Consider the following 17,210-nt stretch of genomic DNA (forward strand, 5'->3'; position numbering starts at 1 on the left):
GGCATTACCTGTGGTTTGCTATCTTGCTCGTATTTCAACAGCACCGATGCTGTTTGTCCTTAAATTGTGCACAGAGCTTTTCAGGTGACGAGGAAGCAAGAATGACTGAGAACAGGAGCATTCCAGACACTATGTTTTTAAAGGACAAACTGTAACTTTTGTTATAGGGGGTTCTTTGCTTTTAAATCACTTACATTGTTATGAAGTTAGAAATGACTGAGGATAATCCCCCCTTCCTTCTCTTAGTTTTGATAAAGTATAAGGGAAAACCTGTATTTTAAAAATTCCATTTATGTCTTCTCATCACGTCCCTGTGGACATTTCATAGCACTTGTAAAGCTTAAGAACATACAAAGCAAATTAAAACAAGAAGTTTCTTTTACATTATTTGTGTTTGTGTGCGTAGTATTGTATGTGTATGTGTGTAACAGATCCATTGAAATCCAAAAGTAAATTATTTCAGGGCCTTTAAGGTCTTGTCGATGATGAAATCAGCCCACACTCACCCTCCACGGGCAGGGCCACGCAAGCACCTTTGAGATGTGTGTTCTGATGAATGGTTGTTATCACCGAAACAATGAAAACTTTCCGAAAATGTTGCACATGCAAAGTAGAGCACCTTTGTTTTTGACAACAGACTTAGAAGAACTTGGAGTGTTTTATCTAAGATTATGACCTCCATAAAACAGAAACAAATTCGAGAGGTGCCATTGGTTTAAATACGTAGCTTTAATAATTTTCCCTGCATTCTCAAATAATTTGAAAGTTGGTAGTCACACTTTTTCACCCGATTTAAGCCACTGCATGATCAAAGATGCCCTGAGCCTGCTATTTTAATATCTGTCCCCTTCCCCTTCCATCTTCGAGCACCCAGATCTACGGTGTACCCCGATCCTGGTTTCCACTGCCTGAGATCTCAGTCAGTGGACCTTCCATCTGTACCATCCCTGTCAGAGCAATAGCCTCCCTCCTCTCCCCTTGCTTGTCAGTGTTACAGGATAAGACAAAGTACAACCGCATCAAAGGCAAAGGTGAATTACATTTGGTGTTGCAAATCTTTTGGCACAAGGTACAGGTGTGCTTGAAAGGGATGAACATATACTGAGCTGCTGCTGCTGCTGCTGAGTCGCAGCAGTCGTGTCCGACTCTGTGCGACCCCATAGACGGCAGCCCACCAGGCTCTGCCATCCCTGGGATTCTCCAGGCAAGAACACTGGAGTGGGTTGCCATTTCCTTCTCCAATGCATGAAAGTGAAAAGTGAAAGTGACGTCTCTCAGTCGAGTCTGACTCTTAGCGACCCCATGGACTGCAGCCTACCAGGCTCCTCCATCCATGGGATTTTCCAGGCAAGAATATTGGAGTGGGGTGCCATTGCCTTCTCCTGGGAACAAAAATATCGTGTCTTCACCACCACTGCAGATCTTGAAATTACTCAACATCACCATCATAATAATGAACCTTTCACAGTACCTCCTGTGTGCCAGGTCTGTTCTCAGCACTTTGTATGTATTAATGCACAGATACCTCATTACAACCAAATCAGTAGAACAATTCTATACTCATTCTACAGACAGAGGAAAATGAGACATTTAGAGGTTAAATGAGCTGCTCAAGATTACACAGCCCATGAGTAGGAGAACCAGAATGGGAAGCCAGTACACTGAGTGCTGTCCTTACTGCAGACAATTATGGTTGCCTGGAAGAGTGCTTGGACTCTCCTTTGTGAAAATACTGTCTAAGAGCCTCTACTTAGGAGCATTTTGCCTGCTCAGAACAACCAGAAGTAAAGAAGAACTACACCTGTTGATGAATAGCAAATGACCTCACAGTTGTTAATTTTAGCTGAAAATGATCACTAGCAGATGATAAATATGGGCTGAAAATGATTATGCAAGCTACTCAAATAATTTGAAATTTGGCAGTTACATTTTTTTCTCAAAATTTAAGCCATTAGAAAAATGTCATATTAATTAGATAATTATTAAAATAATTTAAATTTAACTTAAATCTTTCTAGAGACTAAATCCTACCAACCTCCTGGTGGTGCTTCATCAATTAATCCCATAGTCTCATATTAATAATCCTCTTTATGTTCTTGCTACTCTTTTACCTCCCACTGAAGGCCAAGTGGAAGCGTGACTTGCACTTGCCACCCTTAGATATTAGGAAGGCTCTTTAAACCATATCTTGGATAGAGAGACAAAAATGTATATGTAGTATTGACAAAATTTGAAATGTATTATGAATAATGTAAAATCATTTCTTAAGCCACTTTGTTTTCTTACATTTAAAAGATAATTTTACATTTCAAGTTATTATGTATTTGAAATTTTTTAAAGTCCAAATAAAATAATACTAGATAGAAAGCCCCATAGTCTTTTAATGGAATAGAATTATGAGTATTTTTCTGGGTAGTTACCCACCTATTTCTCAAAACTCCACTTTTGTCTTTTCATAGATGGGTTCTAATGCATCCCTATCAATTCTGCAGTAAGACAATATTGATCTCTTTTGATGATCAATGACCAATAATAATTCTTTTGTTTGCTTTTCAAAGAAGTTAGTAGTAAAGCTTATATTGTTTTTCAGATACTTGTAAATTTTGCTATTTCAGATTCTTTATGAAATTATTTCTAAGCTTCACCTCAAAAGTACAGCATAGTTCCAGGACAGGATAACAGATACCTGGTAAACAGTATAAGTGCCTTCTGCAAACATTTTAGTATTGGCTCTGAAACATGGACAGAAAGAGCTAGAAGTTTCAGAGAATCTAAAATAAATACAAAGAGAGAAAGAAAAATTGAATGCTTTCTGGTAGAAACCTATTTTCCTTGTTATTGTGGGTCCACATTCGCATCTCTGATTGTCTGGCTATGTGTGGAGATATGCAGACGGCACCACTCCCTGTTTGACTCTTTGAGCACTCCATCCCTCTTTGGGTAACCATGGCAACAGGTCATAGGTACATACACAAAGTGCATGGCTCCCTGCAGCGGCCACAAACAGCTTCTTTTGTCATAAGCTGAATCGAATATTTGAGAGATGAGGTTCGGTAATTGGGACAAGCTCTCAGCGCCACGGGTGGGAGTGAACACTGAGGCGCTGTCCTGAATGGACCCACATATACACGATGCGCATTGGAGCTCAGTGACATTCATTTCCAAGCTGTTAGGTTACCAAGGAAGGGGCCTTACCCGGGCCTTCTGCTCCATTTCTAGCATTAATCTCTCATGCTGCTCAGCTATGGCCAGTGTCGCAGAATGGACCTTCTGATAGATCATTTCTCCTTCCCTTGTTTGAAAAGTGAACAGGCCTTCTCCTGTGTCACACATTCTGTGAGGACAGAGACAGGGAAACAGATGGGTCTTCATGTGCTCAAGTGCGCAACAGTTCTCCTCGCCCTGTAACCCCCTCCGCCTTGACCCACACAGACATGAGTGAAGCAGATTCATCCTGGACCAAACCAACCAACCAACCAGCCGGCTAACCAACTGATGCATCTATAAATGGTGCACGAGGATGAAGCTAAGGGTGAATATCCATGCACATTTGGAATTTTAAAGATGAAGTGTTCACAGCAGTGTAAAAGCAATTTCAGTTATGACAGTGCATGTCTTACCAATATTTAAAGAATAAAAACAAACTGTTAAGAACCTTCACATTTATATCATAGCACTATCTCCTATGACTTGATAGCTCTTGAAATGTTAAGAACAAAAATCTGCAATTTTATACTCATTGCAGCAGGAACCAAGAAGCAGACTTTAAGGACTTGCATACATAGGTTGAAGCTTTTATTCAAACTGAAGAATCCTTACGTAAATCTCAGTATACACTAAGAGACAACATGGAAGAGAGGAGATTCAACATGGATGTAGGAACATTTGTTTGAACCTTGGCTCAGCCACTTACCAGCAGTGTGACCTTGAGAAAGATAACCCTCCTTTCAAAATCTCCAGCAGGAAAAAATTATAATACACATGTCATAAGATCATTATGACAGTTAAGAGATGATACAATATTTTTAGTGTCATTTAGCATGTATTAAGTGCTCAAAAATGTTGGTTATTATTATTTTCATCATAGAGAAAATATGAAACTAATCTCAATATCCACCATAGAGAATCTGTTGATTTAAATATAATATTTTTATCTGATGGACTATTACAAAGCTATTATCATGTCATTTATGAGAGCACATAACATTGAAACTCTTTTTCTCCTTTCAGCCATGCCGCATGGCTTGTGAGATCTCAGTTCCCTAACCAGAGATTCAACCTGGACCACAGCAGTGAAAGCACAGGATCCTAACCACCTGGCCACCAGGGAACTGCCTAAAATTCTTACAATGTAAATTCAAGAGGAAAAAAAAATCAGAATACAAATTCCTTTTCAATTATTTAACTATGAGTACTTTTTAAAATGGGGTTTCCTAGGTGGTGCTAGTGGTAAAGAACCCACTTGCCAATGCAGGAGACTTAAGAGACACGAGTTGGATCCCTGGGTCAGGAAGATCCCCTGGAGGAGGAAATGGCAACCCACTCCAGTATTCTTGGCTGGGAAATCACATGGAGAGAGGAGCCTGGCAGGCTACAGTCCCTGGCGTTGCAAAGAGTAGGACATGACTGAAACAGCTTAGCACTCATGCACCTTTAAAACAATTTTTTCTTGGAATAAAACCACTGACAGTTTCTCAGCAGCAAGATTATGGATATATTTTACTAACCAAGACTAATTCGACTTTATTTTTTTGGGCTCCAAAATCACTGCAGATGGTGACTGCAGCCATGAAATTAAAAGACGCTTACCCCTTGGAAGGAAAGTTATGACCAACCTAGATAGCATATTCAAAAGCAGAGACATTACTTTGCCAACAAAGTTTCGTCTAGTCAAGGCTATGGTTTTTCCTGTGGTCATGTATGGATGTGAGAGTTGGACTGTGAAGAAGGCTGAGCGCCGAAGAATTGATGCTTTTGAACTGTGGTGTTGGAGAAGACTCTTGAGAATCCCTTGGACTGCAAGGAGATCCAACCAGTCTATCCTAAAGGAGATCAGTCCTGGGTGTTCTTTGGAAGGACTGATGTTGAAACTCCAATACTTTGGCCACCTGATGCGAAGAGCTGACTCATTGGAAAAGACCCTGATGCTGGGAAGGATTGGGGGCAGGAGGAAAAGGGGATGACAGAGGATGAGATGGCTGGATGGCATCACTGACTCGATGGACATGGGTTTGGGTAAACTCCGGGAGTTGGTGATGGACAGGAGGCCTGGTGTGCTGAGGTTCATGGGGTCTCAAAGAGTCAGACACGACTGAGAAACTGAATTGAACTGAATTCTAAAATAAAAAAATTAATTAATATTTTAAACCAGCTTTTAAAAATAGTTGGAGGCCTTCAGGAAGAGGCACTGAGTATCATTATGATGTTCCCATTCAGACTGGATATTAACAGGACTGCCGTGTTGTTGTTTTCAGGCTGTAACACCAAAAGATTTGCATGACATACTCATGAGGCCAACTCCCATCTTCCAGCACCAAAGAGATTTTAGATTCTTCTCTGTGATTCTCTGAGGAGTTTCGGTAGAAAATAAATGTCTCAAGAGGCTTTAGAAATTACAGAGGCTGCGACTGCCAGCCCTTAGGGCCCCATAGAGCCAGCACTTAGCTTCTGTCAAAGAGATCTTAATAAAATTCACACAGCGTGAAATGGAAAGTCTGAGGGAAAAATGAAGAGTTTTCACAAAGTGAAACAAATGAGCTTTCTTTGTTGATTCCGAGGAGTAAAGAACTCCAACAGGAAGAGCAGGCAAAGCATTGATAAGTGGTGAGCCCATCTCGTTTGAGGTTGAGTTTCGTTCATTGTCACTGGAAAAACACTGCTTATTAGCCTTTGGAAATCGGATAATGAAGATACAAATTATTATTTTATACCCAGTCACTGAGATGCACAGGTCTAACTCTTTGCCACTTCCTGGGACTTAACTATGCCTAGTGGGGATGTCTGAAGGCATACAGAAGGGATTGTGTTTTTTTGCCCCCAAACTCTGAAATAAAAATTTCATCCATTGGTCAAGAAACCAGGAATTTGAACACACTGGCTTAAAAAAAACAGAGAACTTTTGGGTAGAAGATGCTGTTTTCTCAACATAGATACCCAAAGCCAAGCTGAAATTACACTTCTTCAGTACAATTGGCTTAGATTTATGACTTTTGTCAGCAGTGTTGGAATAAACAGTTTACGTTTTTCCTAGTTACTATTTAAAACATTTACTCTTGGGAGTGGTAAGGAACAGATAAGATCTTTTTCTTATATGTCTAAACAGTTTTGTGGTAGCAAGCTAGTGCTAGAGAGGACAAGATGAGACATGAAATCATTGTGATGACCGATGCCTTGCTCCTCAACGTGGATCAGCATCACTGGGAGCTGTTCAGAGTGCTGAAGTGGAACGTTCATTTTGACATTTTTATTTTGTTTTGCCTTTTTTTTTTTAATTGAAATATAATTGCTATGACAAAGGATGCAAGAAGATACAATGGAGAAAAGAGAGCCTCTTCAATAAGAGGTGCTGGGAAATCTGGACAGCTGCATGTAAAAGACTGAAATTAGAACAGTATCTAACACTATACACAAAAATAAACTCAAATGGGATTAAAGATGTAAATGTAAGACTGGACACTATAAAACTCTTAGAGGAAAACACAAGAAAAACACTCTTTAACATAAGCCACAGAAAGATCTTTTATGATCCACTTCCTAGAGTAATGAAAACAAAACAAAAATAAACAAATAGGAACTAATTAAACTTAAAAGCTTTTTGTACAGCAAAGGAAATCATAAACAAGATGACAGCCCTCAGAATGGGAGAAAACATCTGCAAATGAAGCAGTGGGCAAAAGATTAATCTCTAAAATATACAAGCAGCTCATGAAGCTTGATAAGAACAAGCCAATCAGAACCTGCATTGTGACAATATGCTTTGCACACACATTATAGTTTGAAAAGCATATAGAACTCTTTCCATAGGTCACCATGTCATCCAAGGGAGTGGGGGATGATACTTGGGACACATAAGAGGAAAAATTAGGAGTGATATTTGTGCAGTTTAAGACTGTGACCCATGGACCTGAAAGAAAGGAAGAAGTATGACAAAATAAACAAAAAGCATAACAGAACACTTTCCTTAACTTGGGAAGAATTAAGATAGAGGAGTAGCCCACATAGTCAACAAAAGAGTCTGAAATGCAGTACTTGGGTGCAATCTCAAAAATGACTGAATGATTTCTGTTCATTTCCAAGGGAAACCATTCAATATCACAGTAATCCAAGTTTATGCCCCAACTAGTAATGCTGAAGAAGCTGAAGTTGAACAGTTCTATGAAGACCTATAGGATCTTCTAGAACTAACACCCGAAAAAGATGTCTTTTTCATTATATGGGACTGAAATGCAAAAGCAGGAAGTCAAGAGATACCTGCAGTAACAGGCAAATTTTACCTTGGAGTACAGAATGAAGCAGGGGGAAAGGCTAACAGAGTTTTGCCAAGAGAATGCACTGGTCATAGCAAACACACTCTTCCAGGAATAAAAGATAAGACTGTACACATGGACATCACCAGATGGTCAATGCTGGAATCAGACTGATTATATTTTTTGCAGACAAAGATGGAGAAGCTCTATACAGTCAGCAAAAACAAGTCCGGGAACTGACTGTGACTCAGATCATGAACTCCCTATTGCAAAATTCAGACTTCAATTGAAGAAAGTAGAGAAAACCATTAGACCATTCAGGTATGACCTAAATCAAATTCCTTACAATTATACAGTGGAAGTGACAAATAGATTCAAGGGATTAGACCTGATAGAGTGCCTGAAGAACTATGGACAGAGGTTCATGACACTGTACAGGAGGCAGTGATTAAGACCATCCCCAAGAAAAAGAAATGCAAAAAGACAAATGTTTGTCTGAGGAGGCCTTACAAATAGCTGAGAAAAGAAGAGAAGTGAAAGGCAAAGGAGAAAAGGAAAGATATATCCATTTGAATGCAGAGTTCCAAAGAATAGCAAGGAGGGATAAGAAAGCCTTCTTCAGTGATTAATGCAAAGAAATAAAGGAAAACAATAGAATGGGAAAGACTAGAGATCTCATCAAGAAAATTAGTGATACCAAGGGAACATTTCATGCAAAGATGCACACAATAAGGGAAAGAAATGGTATGGACCTAACAGAAGCAGAAGATATTAAGAAGAGGTGGCAAGAATACACAGAAAAACTAGACAAAAAAGATTGTCATGATCCAGATAACCAGGATGGTGTTATCATTCAACTAGAGCCAGACATCCTGGAATACAAAGTCAAGTGGGCCTTAGAAAGCATCACTATGAACAAAGCTAGTGGAGGTGATGGAATTCCAGCTGAGCTATTCCAAATCCTGAAAGATGATGCTGTGAAAGTGCTGCACTCAATATGCCAGCAAATTTGGAAAACTCAGCAGTGGCCACAGGACTGGAAAAGGTCAGTTTTCATTCTAATCCCAAAGAAGGGCAATGCCAAAGAATGTTCCAACTACCACACAATTGCAGTCATCTCACATGCTAGCAAAGTAATGCTCAGAATTCTCCAAGCCAGGTTTCAACAGTACATGAACTATGAACTTCCAGATGTTCAAGCTGGATTTAGAAAAGGCAGAGGAATGAGAGATCAACTGCAAACATCTGTTGAATCATCAAAAGAGCAAGAGAGTTCCAGAAAACATCTACTTCTTTATTGACTACACCAATGCCTTTGACTGTGTGGATCAGAACGAACTGTGGAAAATTCTTCAAGAGATGGGAATACCAGACCACCTGACCTGCCTCCTGAGAAATCTGTATGCAGATAAGGAAACAACAGTTAGAACTGGAGATGGAACAACAGACTGGTTTCAAATTGGGAAAGGAGTACGTCAAGGCTGTACATTGTTACCCTGCTTATTTAACTTATATGCAGAGTACATCATGAGAAATGCCAGGCTGGATGTAGCACAAGCTGGAATCAAGATTGCTGGGAGAAATATCAATAACCTCAGATATGCAGATGACATGACCCTTACAGCAGAAAGCGAAGGAGAACTAAAGAGCCTCTTGATGAAAGTGAAAGGAGTGAAAAAGTTGGCTTAAAACTCAATATTCAGAAAACTACAATCATGGCATCCAGTCCCATCACTTCAAAGCAAATAGATGGGGAAACAATGGAAACAGTGAGAGACTTTATTTTTTGGGGCTCCAAAATCACTGCAAATGGACTATAGCCATGAAACTAAAAGACACTTGCTCCTTGGAAGAAAAATTATGCCAACTTAGCATATTAAAAAGCAGAGACATTACTTTGCCGACAAAGGTCCATCTAGTCAGAGCTATGGTTTTTCCAGTAGTCATGTCTGGATGTGAGAGTTGGACTATAAAGAAAGCTGAGCACCGAAGAACTGATGCTTTTGAACTGTGGTGTTGGAGAAAACTCTTGAGAGTCCCCTGGACTGCAAGGAGATCCAACTAGTCCATCCTAAAGGAAATCAGTCCTGAATATTCATTGGAAGGACTGATGCTGAAGCTGCAACTCCAATACTTTGGCCACTTGATGCGAAGAACTGACTCACTGGAAAAGACCCTGGTGCTGGGAAAGACTGAAGGCGGGAGGAGAAGGGGACGACAGAGGATGAGATGGTTGGATGGCATCACCAACTTGATGGACATGAGTTTGAGCAAGTTCTGGGAGTTGGTGATGAACAGGGAAGCCTGGCATGCTGCAGTCCATGCAGTCGCAGAGAGTCAGACAAGACTGAGCAACTGAACTCAACTGAATTGAAAATAGAGGTGCTAGTTACATCTGAATATCCTAGTTCCCACCAGTAACACGCACATTCCTCAACTGCACTGATGTGAAGAATAAGTGACAATAGGGACTATGCGTGTGTGTCCCGACTGCGAACTTGAATTCTTTTGAAATGTATAAACAATGATGAATGTTCTCTCTCTTTATACTTAACAAGGTAGTTGCACCAAATTAATACTTCGTATCTAAAATAAAAGGTTAAAGAGTAGAATCTCTAAGATCACTTTCAGCTTTAAAACAGTCTGGGGCCACATAAAAATTCTCAGAAATAAATAGCAATGGGCTTAGTTGCTCAGCCACGTCTGACTCTGCCTGCCAGGCTCCTCTGTCCATGGGATTCTCCAGGCAAGAATACTGGAGTGGGTTGCCATGTTCTCCTCCAGGGGATCTTCCTGACCCAGAGATTGAACCTGCATCTCTTACATCTCCTGCATTTCAGGCAGGTTCTTTACTTACCACTAGCACTATGTGGGGAGCCTAAAGATATAGATGAACTGACAGCTCTGGGATTCAAATCGATGACCCCGAAGAGACTGGAGCCTTAATCCAGCACCTTAGACTGCTTGGCCATGCTACCCTGCTTGTGGTAGATTGTTAATATATTCTGATGTAACAAGAATAAAAACAATCTTAGTCTTTTCGTTAAATGGCTCTTTTCCAAATTCCATTCCTCTAGGGATTTAAGAGGGCATGCTCCCTTTAGCTCACCTCACCACTCTAGTCCAGAACCCCTTGACATGGCAGTGCTGTCAGTCTTGTCTCCACTGTGTTCTCCTGTGGCACTATTTACAGCAGCCCTAATGTGTGAGCAGCCTAAAGGTGCTGACCGATGGATAGGGAAGTTGTGGTACAGATGTACACTGGAATATTCCTCAGCCATAAAGGGAATGAAATTGGGTCATTTGTAGAGACATGGGTGGGCCTAGAGTCTGCCATACAGAGTTAAGTAAGTCAGAAAAACAAATATCATGTATTAACAAATACATGTGGAATCTAGAAAAGTAATACAGGTGAATCTATTCGCAGGGTAAGACTAAAGACACAGACACAGAGAACACGTGGACGTGTGGACATGGTGCGGGAAAGGAGAGGGCGGGATGAATGGGGAGAGCAGCTCCGACAAATGCCCACTACCAGGTGTGAAGCAGGTAACTAGTGGGAAGCTGCTCTCTGGTACAGGGGGCTCAGCTTGGTGCTCCGTGGTCACCCAGAAGGTGGGATGGGAGTGAGAGGGAAGGAGATTCAGGAGGGAGAGTATATATGTATACAGTGACTAAGCCACTTCCTTGTACAGCAAAAACTAACACAACATTGTAAAGCAATTACATGCCAACAAGAAAGAGAGAGAGAACCAGAGTTCACTGTGAAGGTCTGTAGTCACAGGAAACTGAACTCCAGGGAGACATCCTGCTATGGATGGGTTCAAAGTTCCCTTCAAGGGGAGAAACAACCCTAAAAGACGGTGCCATGGAGGCAATCTCACTTGAGAAAAAGCCCCTGTCATGTAATCACTACACCACTGCCCTCCTTTTCTTGTCCTTGGGTCTCAAAATCAGCTCTTTATTATTTTTTTTCCACTTTTCCCCCTCTTTTTAGTTTATTTTTTTTATTGAAGGATAATTGCTTTACAGAATTTTGCAAACCTCAGCATGAATCAGCCATAGGTATACATATATCCCCTCCCTTTTGAACCTCCCTCCCATCTCCCTCCCCACCCCACCCCTCTAGGTTGATACAGAGCCCCTCCTTGAGTTTCATGAGCCATAGAGCAAATCCCATCGGCTCTCTATTTTACTTATGGTAATGTGGTTTCCATGCTACTCTTTCCATACATCTCACCCTCTCCTCCTCTCTCCCCATTTCCATAAGTCTGTTCTCTATGTCTGTTTCTCCATTGCTGCCCTGTAAATAAATTCTTCAGTACCATTTTTCTAGATTCTGTATATATACATTAGAATATGATATTTATCTTTCTCTTTCTGACTCACATCACTCTGTATAATAGGTTCTAGGTTCATCCACCTCATCCGAACTGACTCAAATGCACTCCTTTTTATGCCTGAGTAATATTCCATTGTGTATATGCACCACAACTTTATCCATTCTTCTGTCGATGGACATCTAGGTTGCTTCCATGTTCTAGCTATTGTAAATAGTGCTGCAATGAACAATGGGATACATGTGTCTTTTTCAATTTTGGTTCCCTCAGGGTATATGCCGAGGAGTGGAATTCCTGAGTCATATGGTGGTTTTTCTCCATACAGTCTTCCATAGTGGCTGTACCAGTTTACATTCCCACCAACAGTGCAAAAGCGTTCCCCTTTCTCCACACCGTCTCCAGCACTTATTGTTTGTAGACTTTTTTTTTATCATGGCCATTGTGACTGGTGTGAGGTGGTATCTCATTGTAGCTTTCATTTGCATTTCTTTAATAATGAGCGATGTTGAGCATCTTTTCATGTGTTTGTTAGCCATCTGTATGTCTTCTTTGGAGAAATGTGTTTAGGTCTTTCTCCCACATTTTGATTGGGTTGTTTGTTTTTCTGGCATTGAGTTGTATGAGCTGCTTGTATATTTTGGGAATAATCCTTTGTTAGTTGTTTCATTTGCTATTATTTTTTCCCATTCTGATGGTTGTCTTTTCAGCTTGCTTATAGTTTCCTTTGCTGTGCAAAAGCCTTTAAGTTTAATCAGGTCTCACTTGTTTACTTTTGTTTTTATTTCCATTACTCTAGGAGGTGGGTCATAGAGGATCTTGCTTTGACTTATGTCACCGAGTGTTCTGCCTATGTTTTCCCCTAAAAGTTTTATAGTTTCTGGTCTTATATTTAGGTCTTTAATCCATTTTGAGTTTATCTTTGTGTGTGGTGTTAGGAAGTGTTCTAATTTCATTCTTTTACATGTAGCTGTCCAGTTTTCCCAGCACCACTTATTGAAGAAGCTGTCTTTGCCCCATTGTATATTCTTGAATCCTTTGTAAAAAACAAGGTACTCCTAGGTGCATGGGTTTATTTCTGGGCTTTCTAACTTGTTCCATTGGTCTATATTTCTGTTTTTGTGCCAGTACCATACTGTCTTGATGACTGTAGCTTTGTAGTATAATCTGAAGTCAGGCAGGTTGATTCCTCCAGATCCATTCTTCTTTTTCAAGACTGCTTTGGCTTTTTGGGGTCTTTTGTGTTTCCATACGAATTGTGAAATTTTTTGTTCTAGTTCTGTGAAAAATTCCATTGGTAATTTGATAGGGATCAAATTGAATCTGTAGATTGCATTTGGTAGTACAGTCACTTTCACAATATTGATTCTTCCTATCCAGGAACACGGAATATCTCTCCATCTGTTTATGTCATCTTTGATTTCTTTCATCAGTATTATAATTTTCTGTGTACAGTTCTTTTGTCTCCTTAGGTAAGTTTATTCCTAGATATTTGATTCTTTTTGTGCGATGGTGAATCGGGTTGATTCCTTAATTTCTCTTTCTGATTTTTCATTGTTAGTATGTAGAAATGCAACTGATTTTGTGTATTAATTTTCTATCCTGCGACTTTGCTAAATTCACTGATTAGCTCCAGTAATTTTCTGATACTATCTGTATGGTTTTCTATGTACAGTATCACATCACCTGCAGTGAGAGCTTTACTTCTTTTCTGATCTAGATTCCTTTTATTTCATTTTCTTCTTCATAGCTAGGACTTCCAGAACTATGTTGAATAATAGTGGTGAAAGTGGACACCCTTGTCTTGTTCCTGATCTTAGGGGGAATGCTTTCAGCTTTTCACAACTGAGAATAATGTTTGCTATAGCGTTAGTTCCTCAGTCGTGTCTGACTCTTTGTGACCCCATGGACTGTGAGTCACCAGGCTCCTCTGTCCATGGGATTCTCCAGGCAAGAATCATGGAGTGGATTGCCATTCTCTTCTCCAAATGTTTGCTGTAGGTTTATCATATATGGCCTTTACTATGTTGAGGTCGGTTCCTTCTATGCCTATTTTTGAAGAGTTTTAATCATAAATGGGTGCTGAATTTTATCAAAGGCTTTTTCTGCATCTATTGAGATGATCATATGGTTTTTATCTTTCAACTTGTTAATATGGTGTACCACATTGATTTGTATGTTGAAGAATCCATGCATTCCTGGAATAAACCCAGCTTGATCATGGTGTATGAGCTTTTTGAAGTGCTGCTGAATTCTGTTTGCTAAAATTTTGTTGAGGATTTTTGCATCTATGTTCATCAGTGATATTGGCCTGTAGTTTTCTTTTCTTCTCTTGTTTTTTTTTTTTTTTTTGCATTGTTTTTGTGTGGTTTTGGTATTAGGGTGATGGTGGCCTTGTAGAATGAGTTTGGAAGTGTTCCTTCCTCTGAAATTTTTTGAAAGAGTTTTAGAAGGATAGCTATTAGCTCCTCACTAAATGTTTGATAGAATTCTCCTCTGAAGCCATCTGGTCCTGGGCTTTTGTTTTTTGGGAGATTTTTGATCACAGCTTCAATTACAGTGCTTGTCATTGGGTTGTTCATAGTTTCTATTTCTTCCTGGTTCAGTCTTGAAAGATTGAACTTTTCTAAGAATCTGTCCATTTCTTCCAGGTTATCCATTTTATTGCCATATAGTCTCTTACAATCCTTTGTGTTTCTGCATTGTCTGTTGTAACTTCTCCTTTTTCATTTCTAATTTTGTTGATTTGACTCTTCTCTCTCTCTCTTTTTTTTTTTTTTTTTTTGGATGAGTCTGGCTAAAGGTTTGTCAATTTTGTTTATTTTCTCAAAGAACCAGCTTTTAGTTTTATTAATTTTTACTAGTGTTTTTTCATTTCTTTTTTATTTATTTCTGCTTGGATCTTTACGATTTATTTCCTTCTAATTTTTTTTGTGTGTGTTTCCTTTTCCAATTGTTTTACATGTAAAGTTAGGTTGTCTATTTGATGTTTTTCTTTTTTCTTTAGGTAGGATTTGTATTGCTATAAACTTACTGTTAGACCTGCTTTTGCTGCATCCCATAGGTTTTGAGTTGTCGTGTTTTGTCATTTGTTTCTAGAAATTTTTTGATTTCCCTTTTGATTTCTTCAGTAACCTGTTGGTTATTTAGAAATGTGTTGTTTAATCTCCATGTGTTTGTATTTCTCACGGTTTTTTTTCATGTAATTGATATCTAGTCTCATAGTGTTGTGGTCAGAGAAGATGCTTGAGATGATTTCCATTTTCTTAAATTTACCGAGGTTTGATTTGTGACCCAAGATGTAATCTATCCTGGAGAATGTTCCATGTGCACTTGAGAAGAAGGTGTATTCTTCTGCATTTGGATGGAATGTCCTGAGGATATCAATGAGATTCATCTCATCTAATGTATCATTTAAGACTTGTACTTAATTATTAATTTTCTGTCTTATTGGTGTGAGTGGGGTGTTAAAGTCTCCTTCTATTATTGTGTTACTGTCTGTTTCTCCTTTTAAGTCTGGTAGTGTTTGACTTATGTATTGAGGTGCTCCTATGTTGGGTGCATAGATATTTACAATTGTTATGTCTTCCTCTTGGATCAATCCCTTGATCATTATGTAGTGTTCTTCCTTATCTCCTGTAATCTTCTTTATTTAAGGTCTATTTTGTCTGACATGAGGATTGCTACTCCAGCTCTTTTGCTTCCCATCTGCATGGAATATATTTTTCCATCCTCTCGCTTTCAGTCTCTGTGTGTCATGAGGTCTGAAAGTGGGTTTCTTGTAGACACCATATCTGTGGGTCTTGTTTTTGTAACCATTCAGCCAGTCTGTGTCTTTTGGTTGGAGCATTTAATCCATTTATATTTAAAGTAATTATTGATATATATGTTCCTATTGCCATTTTCTTAATTGTTTGGTGTTGATTTTGTAGATCTTTTTTCTTCTCTTGTATTTCTTGACTACATAAGTCTCTTTTACATTTGCTGTAAAGCTGGTTTGGTGGTACTGAATTCTCTTAACTTTTGCTTGTCTGAGAAGCTTTTTATTTCTCCATCAATTTTGAATGAGATCCTTGCCAGGTACTGTAATCTTGGTTGTAGATTTTCCCCTTTCAGTTACTTTAAATATCCTGCCATTCCCTTCTGGCCTGCAGAGTTTCTGCTGAAAGATCAGCTGTTAAATGTCTGGGGTTTCCCTTGTACGTTATTTGTTGCTTTTTCCTTGCTGCTTCTAATATTCTTTCTTTGTGTTTAGTCTTTGTTAGTTTGATTAGTATGTGCCTTGGTGTGTTTCTCCTTGCGTTTATCCTGTATGGGACTCTTTGTGCCTCTTGGACTTGATTGATTATTTCCTTTTCCATGTTGGGGAAATTTTCAAGTAAAATTTCTTCAAAAATTTTCTCATACCCTTTCCTTTTCTCTTCTTCTTCTGGGACCCATATAATTTGAATGTTGGTGCATTTGATATGGAGACTGAAGTGACTTAGCAGCAGCAGCAGCAGCAGCAGCAGCAGAGGTCTCTGAGACTGTCCTCAGCTCTTTTCATTCTTTTTACATTATTCTGCTCTTCAGAAGTTATTTCCACCATTTTATCTTCCAGCTCACTGATTTGTTCTTTTGCTTTTGATTTCTTCTGGAGTATTTTTAATTTCTGTCATTGTGTTGTTTGTCTCTGAGTATTTATTCTTTAATTATTCTAGGTCTTTGTTGATTGTTGCACTTTCTCCATTCTGTTTTCAAGATTTTTGATCATCTTTGCTATCATTATTCTGAATTCTTTTTTGGGTAGTTTGCCTATTTCCTCTTCATTTATTTGGACTTCGGTGTTTCTAGTTTGTTCCTTCATTTGTATAGTATTTCTCTGCCTTTTAATTATTGTTTTTTTAAACTTATTGTGCTTGAGGTCTCCTTTCCCTTAAAGGTTGAATTCTTTCTTCCTCTTGGTTTCTGCCCTTCTAAAAGGCCCAGTGGTTTCTGTAAGCTTTGTATAGGATGAGATTTGTGCTAAGTTTTTGTTTGTTTGTTTTTCCTCTTATGGGCAAGGCTGAGTGAGGTGGTAATCCTTCTGCTGATGATTGGGTTTGTATTTTTGTTTTGTTTGTTGTTTAGATGAGGCCTCCTGCACAGGGTGCTACTGGTGATTGGGTGATGCTGGGTCTTGTGTTCAAGTGGTTTCCTTTGTGTGAGTTCTCACTATCTGATGATCCCTAGGGTTAGTTCTCTGATAGTCTAGGGTCTTGGAGTTAGTGCTCTTTCTCCAAAGGCTCAGGGCTTGATGTCTGGTCAGGAACAAAAATTCCACAAGTGGTTTGTTATGGCATTAACTGAGAGTAAGACAAATATCCAAAAATTAGAAACCAATGATGAATCCTTGACAAATGGCAGTTACAAAATCAGGCAAATAATA

At 39.2% G+C, this 17,210-nt stretch overlaps 1 protein-coding gene across 1 annotated transcript in view; it reads right to left on the reverse strand.

The window, feature by feature from the left end:
• Positions 1 to 17,210, reverse strand: part of DOK6 (docking protein 6) — a 412,894-nt gene that overhangs the window by 95,652 nt on the left and 300,032 nt on the right. Inside the window, exon 6 of the mRNA XM_027525620.1 lies at positions 3,196 to 3,334. Within this exon, the coding sequence (XP_027381421.1) occupies positions 3,196 to 3,334 (139 nt within the window). The remainder of the gene's footprint in view (positions 1 to 3,195; positions 3,335 to 17,210) is intronic.

The sequence above is a fragment of the Bos indicus x Bos taurus genome, chromosome 24 (genome assembly GCF_003369695.1).
Source record: "Bos indicus x Bos taurus breed Angus x Brahman F1 hybrid chromosome 24, Bos_hybrid_MaternalHap_v2.0, whole genome shotgun sequence".
NCBI lineage: Eukaryota > Metazoa > Chordata > Mammalia > Artiodactyla > Bovidae > Bos > Bos indicus x Bos taurus.